The following is an 18484-nucleotide window of genomic DNA, read 5'->3' on the forward strand; positions in this document are numbered from 1 at the left end:
GCTCAGGGTGGAGTCTGCTTCTCCCTCTGACCCTCTTCCCTCTCGTGCTCTCTATCTCTTATTCTCTCTCTCAAATAAATAAAATCTTAAAAAAAAAAAAAAAGAAAGCCTCATTAGCTAGTTAAGGGGTCAAGACTCAGACTCATGGGGAGCGTCTGCCTTCGGCTCAGGTCATGATCCCAGCCTGCTTCTCCCTCTCCCTGCCGCTCCCCCTGCTTATACACTCTCTCTCTCTCTGTCAAATAAATAAAATCTTTTAAAATTTTTTAAAAATAAAGATTTGGACTCATTGTAGGCATGCTATCTTCAGAGAGCTTAGTGTATATTTTATTTTAAATATAAATATGTATAAAATAAATAAATAATATATATATATATACTAAGCTCTCTGAAGACAGCTTTCCAGTGTCCTAGAAATTTTTTTTAAGATTTTATTTATTTATTTGACAGAGAGCACAAGCAGTGGAGGAGTGGCAGGCAGAGGGAGAGGGAGAAGCAGACTCCCCGCTGAGCAGGGAGCCCAATGCAGGACTCGATCCAAGGACCCTGGAATCATGACCTGAGCTGAAGGCAGATGCTTAACTGAGCCACCCAGGCGCCCTGTCCTAGAAATTTCTTATATCTTCATATGGGTGGTGGTTACTTGGTTGTATATATACATAAAAATTTATGAGTTCTTCACCTTAAATTTTTGTACATTTCTTTAATTAAGTATGTGTCAATCAAAAAACTTTTTTTAACTTAAGACTCAGGTAATGAGGAACAACTGAGGGAATAAGGTGATGAAGGATAGAGCACAGGTACTTATGATCTCCTTCCATTTTTCTTTATTACATCTTTATTTTCTTTGTTCCCCTGCACTAATTCTGACTGCCTCTCCTAGGTCTGAGTAAGTTTATTTCTGAAGTAATTAACTCTTGTATTTTGCACATTGACTGCAGCTGTGAATGGAAAAGTATAACCATACCTCTATCAGACCATTCCTTTATCAATAAATAAATGTACAAGCATTGTAACTCTTTTATCAATTCTGATTTTGATTTACATAGTACATTTATCTAATGTTTAACTTATTTAGATTTCCCCCCAAAACAAGTAACTCCTACTTTATATTTCTGAATCCATACTTCAACTTCTAGAGTAAATCACTTTCTAAAGATTGGAACATTCTGAAGATAGATGATCTTAATTTTAGAGTTCATGTTTCTTTCCTTTAGTTTTACTCACAGCTGGGATTATAGCTAAGTATATTTATGCTCCTGTGACACCAAGAAGACTCAAAGTAGAGTGGGTGTCATAAGGTTATAATATTTGTTTAGTCTTAATCCAATTTGTGAAATTGTCCTATTTGAAATAAAATCAACCCAGAACATAGATCTGCCATCTGTCTCAGGTATTGGGAACCAATTTCTTAAGATTTTAAGTTTAATTTGAGTCACAAAATCTGCTAGTTAATCCTCATAGGTCAACTTATGTGGCAAGTTTCAAAATTTTCCCTAATGAGAGAGCTACAGGACAATAAGGTAACCTTTTCTGTAGAGGTTTTTTTGATTGCTTATGTTACTGAAGACGTATACTCCAGCAAAAGTATGTATTTGGTCTAAAGTGCTATACTCTGTATTAGGTAATCATGTAACTACCAGAGATCAGATGTTTGGCTCCATTTTCTGTAACACTAAATGGGATTTAACAAAAAAAAACCAACAACCAAATGAAAATATTCGTTAGCAAGTAGAAGAGTCACTCAAATATAGGGATTTGATAATAAGATGAGTTATTTTTGAGAGAAGTACTCCTGGCCAGTAATGATTGTTGGAAAAAATGGTGATTTACTTCCAGGATAATGGGTTAGTACCTGCTTTATACTGGTGACCCTAGAATAGGCTTGTTCCAAAGTTTAAAACTCTGTGTGTACACACATGTGTGCTTGCAGTTATACCAATTGCAGTGCTGTCATTCTGGTGAATGATAGAAACTGTAGATAGGGGCGCCTGGTGGCTCAGTCATTAACCGTCTGCCTTCGGCTCAGGTCATGATCCCAGGGTCCTGGGATCGAGCCCTGCATTGGGCTCCCTGCTCGGTGGGAAGCCAGCTCCCCATCTCCCACTTCCCCTGCTTGTGTTCCCTCTCTCACTGTGTCTCTCTCTGTCAAGTAAATAAATAAAAAATCTTAAAAAAAAAAAAAAGAAATTGTACATAAAGTAAGACCAGTTTGGGTCATACACTGAGATGAGCCTTTAAAAATTCAATCCGTTTTATACCTGCTGGATTGTAGAAATGGAAAAGAAAATATTTTATAATTATAATGTACAAATGTGAAGTGCTTTTGAACTGTTCCTCCCAAGTTGACCTAAGAATGAGGACTGCAGATTCCTCAATTTCCATTTTGCCTTGAAATGCCTGCCATTGTCTCGATTGCTTGTGTCCTATAGGTATTTCTGAGATAGCATTTAGCTAAGGTATGTGTTCTGAATTTGGACCCTTTTTTAGTATTCTTTTCCCATTAACATACTTTTATCTACATATTTTTTAAAAAGATTTTATTTATTTGAGAGAGTGTGCACGAGTAGGGGGAGGGGCAGTAGTAGAGAATCTTCAAGCAGACACCCTGCTGAGCCCGGAGCCTAAGGCAGGGCTCAGTCTCACAACCTATGAGATCACGACCTGAGTGGAAACCCGAACCAAAACCAAGAGTCAGAACTTAACGGACTGCGCCAGCCAGGTGCCCCTTTTTCCTACATATTTTCAGCATGGGGAAACATTTCTGCCATTTCCTATTAATCTCTTGCTTTGGGAATGAAATTAAGTGACTATAATGTCCATGTATTGGGTCTTAGTACCAATGAAATTCTTGGAAGCAGGATGAATGCCTGACCTTAACTAAGTAACTCATTCTTGAATCTGTGGAATTCTGTTAATCAGTATGTCTTCGTGGACCAAAAAGTAAATATGGAAAGAACATAAAATTAACTTGCTTAAAAAAAGGCCTTTTTTTTTTTTTGCATGGCAATCCAGATTTATTGAACTACTGATGCTAAGTTATACAAAATTGCACCACTTTAATTAAGGCTCTTAGTTTACATTTGGCCACCTCATAGTAGTTGTAACATTTAGGTTGGTCAATTTAAATACTGTGGCTCCCTGTTGGGATCTTTACACCCACAATCTTTACACCCAAACGGTTAATGCATACAAAGCAACAAGGCACTGTTAAATAAAACAGCAGTAGTTACTGCAACTTAGGCCTTATGACACATGATTAAAATTACTTCCACATTCACATCCATGGTACTCATCCACCATTTAACATCTCAACCAAAACATAACAAATGAAACAATCATTAACAGGCAAAAATACTAAACCTGTGTATTTGGTATTGCAAATACACTAAAGCATGAGCAAGCAAGGGATTCAAAGAATCTACAGCTGCAGAAGCATGAAAATTATTTACAAAAATTGTTAAATCATTAAAAAACTGTTTGAAAATATATGCTTCTTGTTGTCGACCACTACTGAACACACAACTATAAACATTGTTCCCTATGTAAACAAAAAAGGAAAGATAAAAGATTTGAAAAGTGTGGACATTTCCTTCCCAACAGATAGTAAAGGCATTGTCTTTAAGACATTATACTGAAAGGACTATCATATTGTAAAAATGCTTCTGTCAGGGGTGCCTGGCTGGCCCAGTCAGAAGAGTATGCGACTCTTGATCTCAGGGTCGTGAGTTCAAGCCCCACATTGGGTATAAAGATTACTAAAAATAATAACTTTTAAAAAGTGTTTTTAAATGCTTTTGTCAGTATTTGTATTGGCATAGAGTATAAAAGAAGTGATAAAAACTGAGATCTCTTTATGTCATGACCAAGTTGAACTCATCTGGTCTGATTGTTTTCTAATTAAATATTAGCTTATGAGTATTTCCATCTAGAAAGCTATATATACAGTTTTATTATTTTTTTTTGTAACATCATTTTTATAGGCAGTTTTCATATCTACTGTGAAAAGTTTGAAGTAATATTCCGGGTCTTTTAGAACAAAATTTGCACATAAATACAAGCATTATTATAATGAAGTCTTGGTTTTGTTGATTTTTTTTTTTAGGTGGCTCTAACTAACTACACCTTTGAAAATGTGAGCTTTCATGTTCTTCATCAGCGTTTTCCCCTCTTTACCTTTCGAGTCTTATCAGATTGGTTTGATAACAAGACAGATCTGTACAGGTAATTGTTTTATAACTCTGAAGAGGATAATATCTGTTAAAATGAGTATTATTAGAGTAAATTTACATACAACAAAATGCACACATTTAAATTGTATTGTGCCATGACTTTAAAAAATGTATATACCCTTTAACCACTACCCCAGTCTAGATAGTGAATGTATAATATTTTAAGAAACTGCTAAATTGTCTTTATCACATCCTTATATTTGAAGGATATTTTCAGTGTCTAATTCTGGGGTTGAGATTTTTTTTTCTTCCACCATTTTAAAGATTTCACTCCCTTTTCTTCTGGCCTCCATTGTTTCTAATGAGAAATCAATAGTCATTCTCCTCATTTTTCCAGTGTATACAATGCATTTTTTTTCAAAGTCAGGCTTCATGAACAGCTGACTGCTGTTGTTCCTCTGTGTAAGGTTTATAGTGGAGGCAGGGGAATTAATCAGCTCTCCTGATCCACAGTCAGTCCTTAGAGGTTCCTAAAGGATGAGGCTTTCTCAGCAGTCCTGCACTTCCACAGAGCAGTGGACCTCTGCTTTGTACTATTGCCAGGCCTTGGCCCCAAGCAGATTTCCTGACTGCCCTAGGGGAAGATATGGCTTTTTGCTTCAATTCCTTCCTCATCAGCGCTGTTTCCTTGCCTGGAATCTATGATGGAAAGGTTCCCTGCCTCTTTTCCAGTGGTAGACAGCTGTTGCTTGTTACTTAGTACAAGGCCCACCGTTGGAACAGGGCGGTTGCCTGCCCTTCCTTCAGGTGCAGCTTTTGCAACTACCCCTTTCCCAGCAGCAGACATCTTTTGCATCTTTTCTTTCCCCAGAGATGGTGGATCTCTGCTTAAATCCTGAGGATTAAGAGTTTCCTGCCAGTCCCACAGCAGCTCAAGCCTTTGCTTCATAGGAGAGAAAAATCAGAGGAAGATGCAGGATTTCATTCCTTTCTGCCCTGCCCTGCCCCCAGTCTTGGTGGGGGTTCCATGAAAAAACACTCCTCTGGTATCTGGGGTTCCCAGTGGTTATAAACTGTCATGCTGGCCCATCCGTGACCTTTAAGAATTTATTAGCATTTTAACTGGTTCACTCTTAAGTGCTTTTATGGCAGCTGCCTCTGTTGCCAGTGCTCTGCCAAAGATGACATAAGTTATGGGTCCTGCCTTTAGATGGGTTTGTCACCCTGTAAAATTTAGTTCACCTGATTCTCTTGTAACCTCAACTTTCTGACGGCTTCAAGAAAACATGATTTTGTAGATTATCCAGCTGTTTATTATCGTTAGACTGGATTGATGTCGATGTCCTTTTGCAGCTTTCTTTATCTGAAACAGAATTCTGTGATTTTTTTTTTCCTGGTTGCTTTCAAGGTTTTTCTCTTTGCCTTTACTTTTCAGTAATTTCACTATGATATTCCTAGATGTGGATTTTTAAGAATTTGTTTAACTTTCTTGGTGTTTGCTGTGCTTCTTAGATCTTTAAATTGATGTTTTTCATCAAATTTAGGAAATTTTTGGCTATTTCTTTAAATATTTTTTTCTGCCCCCGCTTACCATTTTCTAAGACTCCAAATTACATTAAACTATGTGACGTGTCCCATAGATCTTTGAGGCTCTGTACATTTTTCTTCAGACTTTTCTCTAACAAGCTATCTTTAGGTTCACTAACTTCCTTCTGTCATCACCAGTGTGCTGTTAAGGCCAGCCATTTTGTATTTCAGTTACTGTATTTTTAGTTCCCAAATTCTCATTTGGTTCTTTTCTTTTTATAGTTTCCATATTTTGTTGCCCTGTCTATTCACTCCTTAAGACTATGTTTTTCTTCTAATCTTTTAAATATTGTTTTCCTTAGATTCCTGAACATATCTATAATAGTTACTAAATCCAACATCTGGCTATCTCGGTGTTAGTTTCTGTTTAACTGCTTTTTTTCTTAACTGGGTCCTATTTTTTAAACATTTTTTTATTTAAATTCAATTTATTAACATATAATGTATTACTGGTTTCAGAGTTACAGGCCTGTGATTCATCAGTCTCATATAGTAACTGGATCATATTTTTTGTCTGTTTCTTTGCATGATTATGTAATGGATATTGTTGATGTTCTCTTGTACAGATTCTGGATTTTTGTTATCTTCCTGTGAAGCGTGTTTATTTTTGCTCAAGTTGGCAATTCATTTATTGGCTGATCACCTTGAACTTATGTAAACCTGGTTTTTATACTTTGTTAAGGTGATTCTCTCAAAAACCAAAGTGTTCTCTAAGCCCCTCAAACTTGTAGGATTCAATCTCCAAACTCTGTTCCATTTGCATATTGCTAGTGCTTGGTTTTAGGTTTGTCTAGAGTAGGCCTTACTCTAGGTCAAAGGCCTCCTGAGGCATGATTTCTCTGGACTCCCAGCTGGCTGCCCAACTTGTTAATAAAGGGATAATGAGGTCTCTACTTTCTAGCAACCCCAGCACTGTCTGAATAGTTCTTTTCCAAACCCACGCTCACAGCAGCTACTCCTTAGTAAGCCTCATAGGGATTCATCTTCCTCATTTTCAGCACAGCCCTGGGCTAGTTACTCACAGGAAACCTCCGCCTGTGTTTCTGACTGCTAACCTCTGCTGCTTGCACAGACACTCTGTCCCTCAGATTCTAGCTGTGAACTGCCTGAACTCTGATCTTTGCTTCCTCAGCTTAGCAAGACAGCCTACTTAAATTCTAGCATACTGTAGTATAATTAGGAAATTGTCTTCACATGGGCTGGGGTTCACTAGCACAGTCTTACATTGCCTATTGTTCTTTGCCCAGAAACAATTACCTCAACTGTTTTATCAAAGCAGGAAAGCTAGTCCAGTGCCATTTATTCCATCATAGTCAGAAGTGAAAGTTCCCACCTCTACTTTTCTTTAAGTTAAAGGTAAAATGATAGTAGTAAGCTTAGAAAATAGCTATATAAAGAAAAAAGTCCTGAAATTAATATGCCCAGTGTTTGAAATGAATGAAGCTCTGCTTATTGAATTGTAAGGCCACATGATGGTGAGGATGGAAATACAGCCTTAAAAACGACTTGAAACATTTGGGGGAACTGCTTTCTGAGCATGTCATCTCCAATCTCTTTTGAGGAATCTCAAGGAAGTAAAGTGTGAAGTCACAGAAAGCACTAAGTTTATGATCAAAGCCTTATCGAGATAGAAGTTTAGGAGAAGTTATCTGTCAATAAATAAAATGAAACTTTTATTTTTTTAAAGATTTATTTATTTGAGTGAAAGAGTCTGTGGAGGGGGGCACGAGCCAGGGAAGGAGCAGAGGGGGAGAGAGAATCTCAAGCTGACTCCCCATTGAGCATGGAGCCTGATGCAGAGGTCAATCTCACAACCCTGAGATCATGACCTGAGCCGAAACCAAGAGTCAGATGCTCAACCAACTGAGCCACCCAGGCACCCCAAAGTGAAACTTTTAATATTAATATAAAACTTAACATTGGAAACTACATTTGGTGGCTTACTTATAAGCCCTAAAATGCAGTAAATGCATATTTTGCTACCTCTAATTAGGCATTATCTAGGATAAGTAATTGCTTTTGCCAAGTGAAATAGAGAGCTGGACCTAACATACTACATAAAGGACTTGAACTTAAACATTAGACCATTTATGTTAGATGGCTTGTTTTACATGGAGACCATACAGTCTTTCTTCGGAGATACTTTGGAAGATCACACAATTATATTTTTAAATTTAAGTGAAATCTTACCAACAAAGTAAGTCATACTTTTTAATTTGCATTTGCTAAAAAAAAAAAATTGCATTTGCTTTCTACAGTGTTTTAAGTAAATAGACACATTTTTTGTAAATTGCCTCGGAAATTAAAGGAACTTGCTAGTCAAGAATTTCTTGTATTAAATCTGTTCGTAAAGCATGAGGGAGCCCTGATTATTATCATTTTGTTTTTGTAAATTCACATTTGGTCTCCTGAAAGCCCTTGATTTATATAAATGAGTTAAGTTCTCAGAGTTGTGTTGTTAGAATATATTTTCCCATAAAATGTTATGTTCCATGTTTAGATTCCTCAATCAGCTTATAAAACCTTCCTAATCCCTACTAGTAACGATCTAGGGAACTCATAGTAGCGTTCTGATTTCATCTGCTTTCCAATAGTTTTGAATACTATTCCAGTTTCTGAGCTAGGAGCTGTGTGTTGGTAGCAGAAGGTTATGTAGCTCAAGAAGATAATATTCAAAATTTTTTTCTTCATTTCCTGGATATAGAGCCAATCCAAAGAAAAAAGTTCAGAATAAGTGAGTTTTACTTAGAATTCTTAACTCTTTTTGTCACTTTCTTCTTAGAAGCCCTACCCCAGAAAATACCCTGTGCCCTCAAGACGCTCTAAGTTCATCCATTCAGCACCTACCCAGGCCTATCATGAGTAGCTTATACTTTATATTTCCCTCCCTCTTCCCCAAATAAAAACTTGTATTTGGGCTTCTGGGTGGCTCAGTCAGTTAAGTATCTGCCTTGGGCTCAGTCATCCCAGGGTCCTGGGATCGAGTCCCTCATCGGGCTCCCTGCTCAGTAGGGAGTCTGCTTCTCCCTCTGCCCCTACCACCGCTTGTGATCTCTCCCTCTTTCACTCTCTCGCTTTCAAGTAAATAAAATATTTTAACAAATAAAAATAAAAACTTGTATTTGTTTATTATACTTGAATTTCACAAAGTATTAGGAGAATGACATAATTCTTTAACAACAAAATTACCTAACAAAATTCTACTTTGTCACATTTTTTTAAAGACCACAATGTAATTCCATTCTCTTTTTACACCATGTGGTGACCCAAATAGGACTAGAAATTAGGAATGAAGGTGATCTTACTTATTTTTTTTTAAATATTTTATTTATTTATTTGAAAGAGAGAGAATGAGAGAGAGCATGAGAGGGGCGAGGGTCAGAGGGAGAAGCAGACTCCCCGCTGAGCAGGGAGCCCGATGCGGGACTCGATCCCGGGACTCCAGGATCATGACCTCAGCCGAAGGCAGTTGCTTAACCAACTGAGCCAGCCAGGCGCCCCAGATCTTACTTATTTTTTAAAGATTTGTTTATTTTAGAGAGAGCAAGCAGGAAGGAGGAGTAGAAGGAGAGAGTCCCAAGGAGACTCTGAGCTAAGCACGGAGCCCAACACGAGGCTTGATCTCATGACCCTGAGAGCACAACCTGAGCTAAAACCGAGAGTAGGTCAGTTAACCAACTGAGCCACCTAGGCGCCCCATGAAGGTGATCTTATTTTAAAAGATTGCTTTTTTAATTTAAAAAATCCACTTTTGGGGTGCCTGGGTGGCTCAGTCATTAAACATCTGCCTTCGGCTCAGGTCATGATCCCAGAGTCCTGGGATCGAGTCCCACATCAGGCTCCCTGCTCGGCAGGAAGCCTGCTTCTCCCTCTCCCACTCCCCCTGCTTGTGTTCCTTCTCTCACTATATCTCTCTGTCAAATAAATAAATAAAATCGTTAAATAAATAAATAATATATAAAGTCCACTTTGTAAATAATTTTAAAATGTCAGGAAAGATATGGAGTGACATCAGCAAGATGGTGGAGTAGGAAGCCCTAGATCCTCCTTCCCCTGTAAACACACCGATTCAGCAACAATTCAAAGACACTCTCTTTGTGAGAAATCCAGGAACTAACTGAAAGAATCCTGTGCCCTGGATAAATGCAGAACCAGACTCCCCAAAGCTGGTAGGGAGATTTAGTATACCCACTTGCCAGAGTCCCTGCTTCTGGCCTAGAGCTGTATGATCAGGAAATGGCCCCTAGCTCTCTGCTTCTCCCAGAGGAGAAGGTTGCTTTGCATATCTGGCACCCCAACTTCTCCAAAGGGGCTCTGATAAGTTCAACAGTCTAGCTGGTGGAGCCAAATCGAGATGGTGGCATGGGGCTGGTAAATGCCATACATCCTCCCCTGCTGCTCAGCACAGAGTGAGTAGATGACAAATCCCACCTCTCAGCTTACCCCTGGGGAGAGAAGGAGATCCATGCATCCAGTGCCCCAACTCCTCCACAGCTACACAAAGAACTGCCATCTGTCTTTCTAGTCTTAGAGCTCTGACAGGTTAAACACAGTCTGACTGCCTAGAGGAGAACAAAGTTGTTTGGATTAGCAAACACCATAACTCCACCTTCTGCTCAACAAAGAGTGGGTGAACAGCAACCACAGCTGCCTGCTTCTACCTGGGAAGGGAAAGAGTTGGTAGAGGCCCCCAGAATCTCTGGCTGGGATGATTGGTGGAGGCCTCCTGTATGTGGCTAGTCCATGAAGACTGGGAGAAGTGCCTGCTTTGTCTTTTGTAGGACACCAACAGAGAGTGTCACGGAAAATGAGGAACCAGGCAAAGATACTCCAAACAAAGGAAGATAATATCCAGAAACTGACCATAATGAAACAGTTATATGATTTACCTGACAGAGAATTAAAAATAACAGTCATAAAGATGCTCATCAAGGTCAAGAAAACATTATATGAGCAAAGTAAGAATTTTATCAGAGATAGAAAATATTAAAAAGTACTAAACAGAAATCATGGAGCTGAAAGAACACAATAACTGAACTGAAAAATTTATTAGAGGAGTTCAGCAGTAGAAAGCAGAAGAAAGAATCAGAGAACTCCAAGACAGGTCATTGACCACCATGTGGTCTACAGAAAGAATGAGTCATTAGATCCATTTTGTTTTATTCTAAAGGGACTGACTGAATCCACACATAATGTTATCTCAGATTCACAATGACAAATCTGTATTATTGAAGGATTACCTTAATCTAAAAAATACATTAAAATGTGATACAATTTTTTGCCTATCAAACTAGTAATAACTTAAAAATTATAATCCCCAGTGTTGACAAAGATCCAAAGAAAACAAGTACTTTATCATCACTAGCTCGAATGTAAATTATTAAAACCATCTGGAAAGCAGTGTGCCACTATGTATTAAAACTAAATCATGGGCGCCTGGGTGGCTCAGATGGTTAAGCGTCTGCCTTCGGCTCAGGTCATGATCCCAGGGTCCTGGGATCGAGTCCCGCATCGGGCTCCCTGCTCCTTGGGAGCCTGCTTCTCCCTCTGCCTCTCTCTCTCTCTCTCTCTCTCTCTCTGTCTCTCATGAATAAATAAATAAAATCTTAAAAAAAAAAAAAAAACTAAATCATAACAGACCTTTTGACTGTATCTAAGAATTTATCTTAAGGAAATATTTCAGCATCAGTACATAGACTTAGCTATAAAGATGTTCATCAGAGCATTGCTTATAGTAATAACAGAGCCATTAAATTATGTTATAGAATAGAATATTCAGGGTGCCTGGGTGGCTCAGTTGGTTGACTGACTGCTTTTGGCTCGGATCATGATCTTGGAGTCCCGGGATCGAGTCCCACATCAGGCTCCCTGCTCAGCAGGGAGTCTGCTTCTCCCTCTAACCCTCGTGATCTCTCTCTATCTCATTCTGTCTTTCAAATAAATAAAATCTTTAAAATAAAAGAATAGAATATTCAATAGCTATAAAAATATATAATTATGGGGAAATAGTCAAAATATATTGTTAGAAATACAAGTTATAGAGCAGTATTTCTGTTTGTCTATTTTATTTAAAAATTGAATATAAAGTTTTTAGGACAACTTTTTGTTTAATTCTTAATAGTTTTGTTCAGATACAATTCACATACCATATAATTCACCTATTTAAAGTATACAATTCAGGGGCACCTGGGTGGCTCAGTCGTTAAGCGTCTGCCTTTGGCTCAGTTCATGATCCTAGGGTTCTGGGATTGAGCCCCGCATCGGGTTCCCTGCTCCGCGGGAAGCCTGCTTCTCCCTCTCCCACTCCTCGTGCTTGTGTTCCTGCTCTCGCTATCTCTCTTTCTCTCTCTCAAACAAATAAAATCTTTAAAAATAAAAAAATAATACAGTTCAATGATTTTCATGTATTCAGTTGTGGAACCATTACCACAGTAAATCTTAGTATTTGCATTACCCCAAAAAGGAACCCTGCATCTCCGAGCCATCACCCTCCAGTCCTCCCTTCTCTACTCCCACCCCTATTAATCTGCTTTCTGTCTCTAAAGATTTGCCTGTTCTGGATATTTCCTATAAATAGATTCATATAATATGTTGCCTTTTGCAACTGATTTCTTTTAGTATAGTTGTCCAGATTAATTCATATTGTAGCATGTGTCAGTACTTCATTTCCTTTTATTGCCAAATAATATTCCATCATGTGGTTATATACCACATTTTGTTTATTCATTCATCAGTTGATGGACACTTGGGTTATTTCTCCTTTTGGCTGTTCTGAGTAGCGCTGTTAAGAACATTCGTGTGTGGGATTTTGTGTAGATGGATGTTTTCATTCTTGGATATATACTGAGGAGTGGAATCAGTGAATTATATGGTAACTGTGTTTAACAATTTGAGGAATTGCCAGACTGTTTGCCAGTGCAACTGCACTATTTTACATTCCCACCAGCAGTGTATAAGGGTTATAATTTCTCCATACCCTCACTAACACTTGTTATTATCAATCTTTTTTATTATAGGGTGATTTTTTTCCTTTTCATGTTCATTTTCCAGTTTTTCTGTATTAGTCATGTATTGTGACTTTTAAAATTTTATTGAACAGTTATGTGACTGTATTGTCCTAAAAGCCATATAATTAAAGGTTGCAATGTATTTGAGCCTTAATATTCGTTAAATGAATAAATTTTATTTTTAATATACTTTATTTTTATGTTTTAATATTCAGTCAAAACTTTTGTTCATGGCTTTGGTGGAGGGTTTTTTGTTTATTTTCTTAAAAAAGGCAGGGTAGAGATTAATTTATGTAAAGATTTATATCAAAGAACAGAATATTTGTATTTCCACAGAAAATACTGATTTGACATATATTACCCCGGGTATAATCTCATTAAAGTTATTTTTCTAATCATCACCAAATTACTGTGTTTCTTCCCATGAACAGATAGTAGGCATGCTTTTAGATTGGTATTTACAGTGATAAACCAAAGCCTCCATGTTCTTTAAAAACCTATAGATATGGTGAATTATAATTGTATAATTATTGCAACAGCAGTAGCATCTAAGAGAGTGTTAATTTTTTATAATAAAGAGTAACAACAAGCAAAATACTGAGAATAATTATTCTTACAAGTACTATTTTAAACTTTGAATATTTTCACTAGGTTTTATGCCCTTGAAATATATGGAATTTTCTAATGTTTAACTCCTTTACATATTTTGCTAATGGCTCACATCATGACTCCCTCCTTAAATCCTCATTTTTAGTGTGTCAGTTTTGGCAGAATTAAGAGTATTAGTTTTAAGCGTCCACATTTTTCCCTAATGTTCATAGTATGGATTCTCTTTTTAACAGGTGGAAAATGGTTGATCACTACATTAGCCGTGTCCGTGGAAATCTCCAAATGTTAGAACAGCTGGACCTGATTGGGAAAACTAGTGAAATGGCTAGACTCTTTGGCATTCAGTTTTTACATGTACTGACAAGGGGTTCACAGGTAGGAAATCAATTTTCTTACACACTTGAAAGTTCTGTGTGAGTGCCATACTTATTTTTGAGATGTTTGAGGTGATTTGATATTTTGAACTCTCTATGTGGTACTAATATATAGGTGGTTAATCAAATCTTGTCATTTTATTTTCTGGAAAAGCTTTAACTTCACTTAACACCTCCACCTTTTATTTTCTCTCCACACTAGCTTTCTGGCCACTGCTAAGTTTTTCATGCTATTAAAAAACTAAATGACTATGTCCCTGGGATGACATTTTGTTCCTGAATATTGTCAGTGTAATTAGGGAGGCCTTCAAAGGCCCCTTAAAACTAGGGAAGAAGCAGCAAAGAAAGTCTGCCTCTCTTTTGTTTTACATTCCTAATTTTAGCATGTTCTAATTCCCAAATAAAAGTTTAATATAAAAAGGAAGAGGATTTAGGATCAATATAAGTAGCTATATCACTTTTTTTTTTTAGCTATATCACTTTTTTAAGAAATTAAAGAAAAATAGGACCCTAGAAGTAATTTCATTCATAACTTTTTAATTAATATCCCATGGATATGAGAGATTTTGTCAAATGCATCACCCAAAAAGAGTTCATGCATTCATTTCAACAAATATTTATTTGAATACCTTTAATGTGTTAAATAAACACTGTGCTAGGCATCAGGGATACTACATTAATTCACTCAGGTTCCTTAACCTTATAAAATCTTTTAATTATTTTAATTAGTGTAAGTCTATAACATTCCCCCAATCTACTAATTCAGTAAATACAGCAAAAAGAGTTCTAATTACTTTGGCATGTTTATTAATAAAGTATGTTTATGATATTGTTTATAAGCTATTTATACCCCCCACAAATTTTAAAAATGATTTGAGCTGGCTTTATAATAAGAGGCAAAGATACCTTAAAACAACATGAGAACATTTCTGTGAACCCATGCTGGTTCTTGTGAGTGCTTTCCTTTTCTAATACTCCAAACCATCTGCTTAATAGTGGTTATTACAAACAATCAGTAATTGCTTGATTCAATTTTGTGAGGGACTGGTATTAAGCTGACCACCTTTCAATTCTGGAATCCTTGTGTTTCCTTCTTGGAAAATTGGATCTCAGGTCTCCTTTCATTCTCTAATTTTCTCAAATAAATTTCTCAAAGATCATTGGCCAGCTTTTCAAATGAAATTGTTAAACTGTATAGTCTTTCCTACATCTGTTTATTATGAAATAGATGTTTTTAAACATAAAAAGAAATCAATTTTGTCTGTCTTTCCAAAATTTGACTTATTGTATAAGTTATTTGATATATTTTACAGTTTTTATAAAAGTTGTAGGAATATAGGAAAAGAATTTATGAATGTCTCCTACAGGCACCTGAAAGCTTACTAAATAACCCGTAGTATATAACTGTATTGTAAAAATGCATCCTTGGGGCACCTGGTGGCTCAGTCGGTTAAGCTTCCAACTCTTGATCTCAGCTCAGGTCTTGATCTCAGGGTCAGAAGTTGAAGCCTTGTGTTGGGCTCCACACTGGGTGTGGAGCCTACTTAAAAAACCTGTAAGAGTGCAGCCTTATTCAGAAGAGTAGAACATCCCCTGGATGATTATCATATATTCAAAGACCAATATATTTCTGTTTAAACTGTTTCTTCTTTTCTTCCTACTTTACCTCTCTGCCTGCAGTACCGTGTGGAATCAATGATGTTGCGTATTGCTAAACCAATGAACTATATTCCTGTGACACCTAGTGTACAGCAAAGATCCCAAATGAGAGCCCCACAGTGTGTTCCCCTAATTATGGAGCCTGAATCTCGCTTCTACAGCAACTCTGTTCTCGTTTTGGATTTCCAGTCACTATATCCTTCAATTGTGATTGCATACAACTACTGTTTTTCCACCTGCCTTGGCCATGTGGAGAACTTGGGAAAGTAAGGGTTTTTTTTTTCATATTTGTAATTATGTTGTTGTGCTTTGTACTTCTTACTAAAATTAGGCTTTGAGTGTCTCTTTGCACTTGATACTGTCCTTTTGAGCAAGATGAATGGGCTGTAGCACAGCTAATTCATTCTTTGTAGTTACCTTACTAATTGATGTGAATGTTTAGATAACTGTATGACTAATTCATCATCATGAACGGATGACTCATGAAGAAGATCATGAATAGATCAGTCTTGCAACTTATTTGTTTCATTCTCCGTGTACATCTGTGGTCTCTTTAAATGAGAGTTACATTTAATTTGTTGATATAAATCACTTTTCAGTGGAATAGTTTGAGGATTATGATCTATCTCCAGCTGTCACCTCCTCTTGACCTCTTAGAAATAGTCAATGATATTTTTAAGTTAAACTGGTAAATGTTGGGTTTTATTTATTCATGTCAACCACATTTTATAAACTGAATGAGAATATTTTTAATGTTCAAAGGAGTATATATTCTTCTCATAAGAAATAGTCTTCCATTATAATGATTTTTGTGTATTTATTTATTTTTAAAGATTTTATTTGAGAGAGAGAGAATGAGAGATAGCACGAGAGGGTAGAGGGTCAGAGGGAGAAGCAGACTCCCTGCTGAGCAGGGAGCCCGATGCGGGACTCGATCCCGGGACTCCAGGATCATGACCTGAGCCGAAGGCAGTCGCTTAACCAACTGAGCCACCCAGGCGCCCTGATTTTTGTGTATTTAAAACCAAGTTATAGGGCGCCTGGGTGGCTCAGTTGGTTAAGCGACTGCCTTCGGCTCAGGTCATGATCCTGGAGTCCCGGGATCGAGTCCCGCATCGGGCTCCCTGCTCAGCAGGGAGTCTGCTTCTCCCTCTGACCCTCTACCCTCTCGTGCTCTCTATCTCTCATTCTCTCTCTCTCAAATAAATAAATAAAAAATCTTTAAAAAAAATAAAAATAAAAAATAAAATAAATTAATAAAAATAAAAAACCAAGTTATAGGGGTGCCTGGGTGGCTTAGTTGTTAAGCGCCTGCCTTCAGCTCAGGTCATGATCCCAGGGTCCTGGGATCGAGCCCCACATCGGGCTCCCTGCTCAGCGGGAAGCCTGCTTCTCCCTCTCCCACTCCCCCTGCTTGTGTTCCCTCTCTCACTGTGTCTCTCTCTGTCGAATAAATAAATAAAATCTTAAAAAAAAAAAGTTATAGTGTTAGTCTATATTTATTAAGAACAGAAATTTGGAAAAGTTATTTAAAATCTTTTTATTTAAGGCTTAAATTTTTCTTTAAGGAACTTAGTGTAAGGTGGTCATGTGTTGAGCTGAAATCTGGTATTTCAGTACAGATTTTACCCATAAGTTTTAGGATAATGCCATTTAAGAAATGTCTCTTTTAATAAATTGTGAATACTGAAGAACTGCTATTTGGTAATAGACAAATTACTAAGTAAATGAATTCATGTTTAGATATTTGAAAATGAATTTCTACTGGAGTTAAAAAGATTCCTAAAATTGTCTAGTATCGCTATTCTGTGATTTGTGAAAGTATTTGCTTAATGTTTTCTTTCTTAATAGGTATGATGAGTTCAAATTTGGCTGTACCTCTCTAAGAGTACCTCCAGATTTACTTTACCAAATTAGGCATGATATCACAGTGTCCCCCAATGGAATAGCTTTTGTCAAGGTAATACTCTCTTGTAAGTGAAAGGTATCGACTGTGGCTTAACCTTTGGAGAGCTGATGATTTAGATTATATGTTGGCATATAAAGCAAAAAAAAGAAAAAAAAAACAAGTTTGCTTGAATATCTTACCTTAAAAAGTAAAGATATATGAATCTGCTAAGAAATTGTTTTTTAAAAACCAGTTACCTTGTTTTGCATGAATTTGGGTTTAAAGTCTTTTAACTGTTAGATTTTAGTTTTTAATGAAATACTGAAAGAAATAAATGTGCATATATGTCTTCTGACCTCTGTTAGAATCTGAGACTTAAATAGCTATTTGACAATCACAACGATGTTAACTTACAAGATTTAAATTGCTTTAATGTGTAAACTCTACTAATTGTTCTACATTATTTTAAATTAAGACTATCTTAGAAATGATATTCTAATATATTTATTGATTGCATTTCTAAGATATCCAAACTAATAATAGGGTCTCTTTTCTCTCTCCCCTATCTCCCCTTAAAAGAGACCAAAGGCAGCCTCATAAATGAATAAATTAAAGACAAATAGGAGAGTGATCTAGGAGAAGATTATATTGCCTCTCTTATGCCAATTTCATTCCTTTTTTTCTTTTTTTCTATTTCCTTACCAGTGAGTCTGACTATAATCATGGTACAGTAGGGCAGTTGATGGTAGCATGGACCCCACGAGCCCTCAGATTCATTCTGGTGTACTTAGCAAAAGTAGCATAATTTTCTACCAGTAAGAGGTTGCTGTGTTCAAAGAGTACCCTAAAATTAGCTATTTAGATAGGAGGAAAATTCTCACCAGAGACTGTATGACCTATTCCTTTTTGGGAAATATTACCTCTTTAACATAATGACATATATTACATCTTAACATAAACATTATGACTGCTATAAGGTACACAGAATGAATTAGAGGTTAGAATATGTTTTCGTTGTCACATACGTAGTGGCTTGTTATATTATCTCCCTTTAACAGTATTTTTAAAATTTGCATCTACATTTTGACCCAAAATGTAAAGCTTAATAAAACTAAGATTTTTTAATATTCAGAAGTGTGATTATTCTATACCTAAGGTTTTAATTGTTCAGTCCAACATGCATTACCT

General features: G+C 36.8%; 1 protein-coding gene across 6 annotated transcripts in view; it reads left to right on the forward strand.

Annotated features, from left to right (window-relative positions):
* The window catches only part of REV3L (REV3 like, DNA directed polymerase zeta catalytic subunit), a 177266-nt gene that overhangs the window by 127779 nt on the left and 31003 nt on the right, over positions 1–18484 (forward strand). For all 6 annotated transcript variants that reach the window (XM_027601338.2, XM_027601335.2, XM_027601333.2 and 3 more), the window contains 4 exons: positions 4106–4224; positions 13609–13750; positions 15430–15674; positions 17260–17368. In XM_027601338.2, the coding sequence (XP_027457139.1) occupies positions 4106–4224; positions 13609–13750; positions 15430–15674; positions 17260–17368 (615 nt within the window). The remainder of the gene's footprint in view (positions 1–4105; positions 4225–13608; positions 13751–15429; positions 15675–17259; positions 17369–18484) is intronic.

Source organism: Zalophus californianus, chromosome 7 (genome assembly GCF_009762305.2).
Source record: "Zalophus californianus isolate mZalCal1 chromosome 7, mZalCal1.pri.v2, whole genome shotgun sequence".
In the NCBI taxonomy this organism is placed as follows: Eukaryota; Metazoa; Chordata; class Mammalia; order Carnivora; family Otariidae; genus Zalophus; species Zalophus californianus.